At 36.5% G+C, this 4,846-nt stretch overlaps 1 protein-coding gene across 1 annotated transcript; it reads left to right on the forward strand.

Annotated features, from left to right (window-relative positions):
* Window positions 226-4,083, forward strand: LOC18785828 (glutamate receptor 1.3). Its single transcript, XM_007219653.2, has 5 exons — window positions 226-689; window positions 841-2,165; window positions 2,376-2,679; window positions 3,007-3,371; window positions 3,512-4,083. Exons 1-5 carry the CDS (start codon window positions 404-406, stop codon window positions 3,890-3,892), a joined length of 2,661 nt encoding a protein of 886 aa, XP_007219715.2. The 5' UTR covers window positions 226-403; the 3' UTR covers window positions 3,893-4,083.

Below are 4,846 nucleotides of genomic sequence, written 5' to 3' on the forward strand. Positions count from 1 at the left end.
TCTTTTTGGTCCATATAGTTGAGATGTAGTTACCTCCACTAAATGTAATAACATTTAGTTGTGAATTATTTGTTGCTACTCTTCAGGTTGTACCTGTCACATGGTTTAGTAAGTCAAGGCCGAGGCTTATAAAAACTTGTAACAAGTCCTGATGAGTACTCTAGAAATGGCTCGTGCCGTACATATCAAAGGTTTTCTATTTTGAGAGAAAAAATAGAAAAAGAATGTACCTAATATAATAGAGAAAAAATAGGTATCATGATAGTGATAGTTTTCCTCCTTAGACAGCATGTTATTTAACTAATATAAATTAATATTCTCGGGCGAGCTAGCGCTAGACGATACTGATCAGGTGTTAAACCAAACAATAGAGAAGCAGAAATTAAGTTGGCCTCTTGTGTATATGGAGTTTCAAGGGAAGAAGCAAACCATCCTCTGCCTGTCCTTTGTGACCTTGTTTGGCCTCCTAGGTCTCTTGTGTGCTGAAATTGATGGCAGTCCCAATATTGTTGTGGAAGAGGTTCATGTTGGTGTGATTCTTGATATGGGGTCAAGGGAAGGAAAGATTATTCTCAGCTGCATTTCAACAGCCCTGTCTGATTTCTACCATCTGCATAATAACTACAGCACAAGAGTGATTCTGCACACCAGAGATTCCAAAGGAAAAGCTCTGCATGCTCTATCAGCTGGTAAGCCACATATTAATATTTTAGTCTTTCTACTATAAAATTAATTTTCTTTCTAGACTTTGTTATAATGATTATAATAAAAAAAATTATAAGAAACTATCATTATATAATTTTATCTTAAACTCTAGTTGCCATCTTCAACCAAATGCAGCTCTAAATCTTTTGGATAAGATCAAAGTGGAAGCAATAATTGGTGCACAAACAAGAATGGAAGCAAACCTATTGGCAGAGTTAGGAGAAGAAGCTAAAGTCCCTGTATTGTCACTTTCTGGACTTCGTACTAGTCCTTTCGGTGCTCCTGGCGAATATCCCTTCTTTGTTGAGATTACACAAGATGAAACTTCTCAAGTTACGGCAATCAATGGCCTTCTTGAAATGTTCAAATGGAGGGATGTCATCCTTCTATATGAGAACACAGATTATGGGAGAGACATCATTCCATTTTTTATCAACTCCATTGAAGAAGCAAATGTGACTATTGTATATAAAAGTTGCATTGCTGCCTCCTCAGCAGATGAACAGATCATTGAAGAGCTCCGCAACCTCACAAAGTTGAAGACGGCGGTATTTGTGGTGCATGTATCACATTTTCTTGTTCCTCGCCTTTTCTTGAATGCAAAAAATTTAGGCCTGCTCAGTGAAGGGTATGCTTGGATCATGACATCAACTAGCATGAATTTCTTGCATTTTTCCATGGACCCATCTGTAATTGAGTCAACGCAAGGAGTGCTCGGTTTGAAGTCTTATACTCCAGCATCAACCCGCCTCCACAATCTTACTTCAAGATTGAGGAGGATATTTTACATGCAGGATCCTAACATAGAAGTAAGTGCGGTAATCCCAGATGGAATTTGGGCATATGATGCAACTTGGGCTCTAGCTGAAGCAGTTGAGAGGACCTGGACTTCTACAGGATTGAACCAAGTGAATTTAAACAATATTACATCCTCCAAACATGGACTTCTGCTTCTTCAAGAGATATTGCAAACAAGGTTTAAGGGTTTAAGCGGTGAAGAAATTCAATATCCAAATGGGAAGCTAGTTTCGACTGCAATTGAGATTGTGAATGTTATAGGAAAAGGGGAAAGAAGGGTTGGATTGTGGCCATGTGAAGAAAAACACACAAGAGATTCCTACCCACTTACTAGCAGAAGAAATTTACTTTCGACCAACGATCTCGAAACAATCATATGGCCTGGAGGATCATCAACCATCCCAAGAGGTTCAAAGATGCAATTGAGTAATAGTTCCAAAATAAAATTAAGAGTTGGAGTTCCAGTGAGAATAGGGTTCAACGAACTTGTGCATATGAAACATGATAATCAAACCAATCGAACATATTTCACAGGCTTCTGCATCGACGTATTCGAGGCTGCAATTAGAGCTTTGCCGTATGAAGTAAATTATACCTTCATTCCATTTCCGATTGGCATTAATGAAAGTTACAATGATATTGTTTACCAAGTTTTTCTCCAGGTATGGTTAATTTGAAATTAAAAATTTATATCAGGTGGAATATAAATATTATGTTGGATAAATACATCTGTAATTGTATGCTAGTAACTTGTAATGCAAAAATAGATTTGCTCTCATTATATTACATTTTGATTATTTAATCTTTCTAATTTTTAATTTTTCGTTTTCCTGCCACACACTTTTGCATATTGGGGAATGTATTTTAACTAGACATTCGACGCTGTTGTTGGGGATACCACGATCACATCGCAGAGATCTCAGAATGTGTGTTTTACAATACCATATACTGACTTAGGTGTGGGGATGCTAGTATCAAATGAAAATGAAGGCATGTGGTTTTTCTTGAAACCTCTTTCGGCAGATCTTTGGATCACAACTGCGGTTTTCTTTATCTTGACCGGTTTCGTTGTGTGGGTAATTGAGCGTCCTGTCAACCCAGAATTCCAAGGCACACCTTCGCAGCAAATCGGAACCATATTATGCTATGCCTTCTCAACCCTTGTGTATGCTCATAGTAAGTGCACGATATCTAACTACTTCTTTCAATTATTCAAGTTTACTGCTAATTAATTTCAGTCTCTATGAAACAACTCTTGTGTTTTCTGATTAATTAACACAGATATGAGAAAGAGTAGCATTATGAATTATATTTTTCTGGCTGAATTCTCTTAATTCAAAATGATTCCTTGTTCACTTTTAGTCACTCAAATTCCCTTACTCTTATCCATTCAGATGAAAGAACGAACTCAAATTACGAATACAGTTGACCATCAGTCTTGAATTAGTTTAGAGTTGATTTGCTAAGATCACCTGGAAATGAAATTTTGTCTTTTTGATGCAGGGGAGAAGTTGTCAAACAATTTAGCAAAGTTTGTAGTGATCATATGGGTTTTTGCTGTGCTTATATTGACTTCCAGTTACACAGCAACTCTGACATCAATTATGACAGTTGACCAAATACAAGTAAACTCAAGAGGAAATATAGGTTACCATTCATTAATCAGTCGGCAAGGGGTAGCGAACATAAAATTCAAAAGTTCTTATAAGACGGTTGAAGAATATGCTCTCGCTTTATCAAGAGGAAGTAAGCATGGTGGTGTCTCTGCTATCGTTGACGAGGTTCCGTACATTAAGATCTTCCTTGGACACTATCCTACTGGCTACTCCATGATTAAACCCGAATCTACCACCAATGGTTTTGGCTTTGTGAGTAACCTCCCTTAAATTAAGTTATGCATTAATCATATGTTGTATGTCCATCCATTTAATTACACATATGCATTGCAAATCAAAACTAAATAGAGAAAAGCAGAAAATCAGGAAGTAAGCATGATATGTCAATGCAGGTTTTCCCTAAAGGTTCGAATTTGGTCCATGATATGTCAATGCAAATTCAACAAATGAGAGAAGAGGGAAAGCTTATAGAGATGGAGAAGCTCTGGTTTCATAAGGGAACAATTCCCATGTTTGACAACACAACGAGTGATCCCAATACTCTAAACTTCCATACCTTTCGTGGTTTATTTCTCGTTACTGGGGTTTCTTCAGCTTTTGCTCTTTTCATATTCATAATATTCCCACTCAAAGAAAAATGGTATGCCGTGAAGAAATTCAGATTTAGATATCGGGTTCGAGAAAAGCTGCAGCGTGTAAGGAAGTTCTTCTCTCACAAAGTTTCCAATGAAAACGAAGAAAACCAGTACACAGTGCATGAAGCTAAGTATTAAGGTATGTAGAACTAGATATTGCTCCCCATTATAGTCGCTGTGGTTGTACGGGAGCTGTGTGAAATCGTTATTTTGCAATGCTAAGGTTGTGTTTATTAGTATATATTGTGGAAACAGATAAAGTCACTTGTAAGCAATATACTTGCTTCTCTTTTGTTACGTATAGGAGTGACATGCAGTTTTTTCTTTAATCTCTTGTTTTCCAAAAGCAAAATCTATATTATTGACATAAGGGAAAAATTTATACATAGCCCAAGCAAATACTAGTTCGTCTATGAGATTTGGAGAAATCATTGCGAAATTCAAAAGGGAATCGTCTTTAAATCCCAAATTTATACTAGCACTAATGTGGATTGGTGAAGATCACCTATGATCAAAAGTTGGAGCAACCCCATGCATTATTTGCTTATTGTCTTATCCCAATATGAATAAGTCCATGATCTGTCCTGATTCTTGTAAAAGACAAGAAGAATATCTTCTATCAATCGCCCTATAAAGGGCACTATATAGTAATTCCAAAGGCACAACTATCCTAATCAATCAGGGGTGCATCCACCAAAACATGGTCTGCCCATTAAAATGCCAACCTAGTTTTAAACTATTGAAATTTTAATGCTTTCTTGAAGTACCATGATCAATGATTTTGTAGGACATAATTGGATGTTGAAACGGTTTCTAATTTGTCTAATTTTTTTCAATGATGATCTGTGAATGTATACTTTAAAAATAGATAGTTGGATCGTTGAAAAAACATTCGTAGAGGACCCAAAAGGGTGTCCCTCAAATAAAATTATTTGAAGGATCCCTTAATAGAAGGGGACTATATATATATTCAAGAGAATCTGTGGACACTGAGAATATTGCATGCTTGTCACCTATCAGCCTAACTCATATACTCTCAATTAATCAGTCTATCAAAACAATCTTGGTGCCAAGAAAAATTTCAGACAAAAA

The sequence above is a fragment of the Prunus persica genome, chromosome G2 (assembly GCF_000346465.2).
Source record: "Prunus persica cultivar Lovell chromosome G2, Prunus_persica_NCBIv2, whole genome shotgun sequence".
Taxonomy (NCBI): domain Eukaryota; kingdom Viridiplantae; phylum Streptophyta; class Magnoliopsida; order Rosales; family Rosaceae; genus Prunus; species Prunus persica.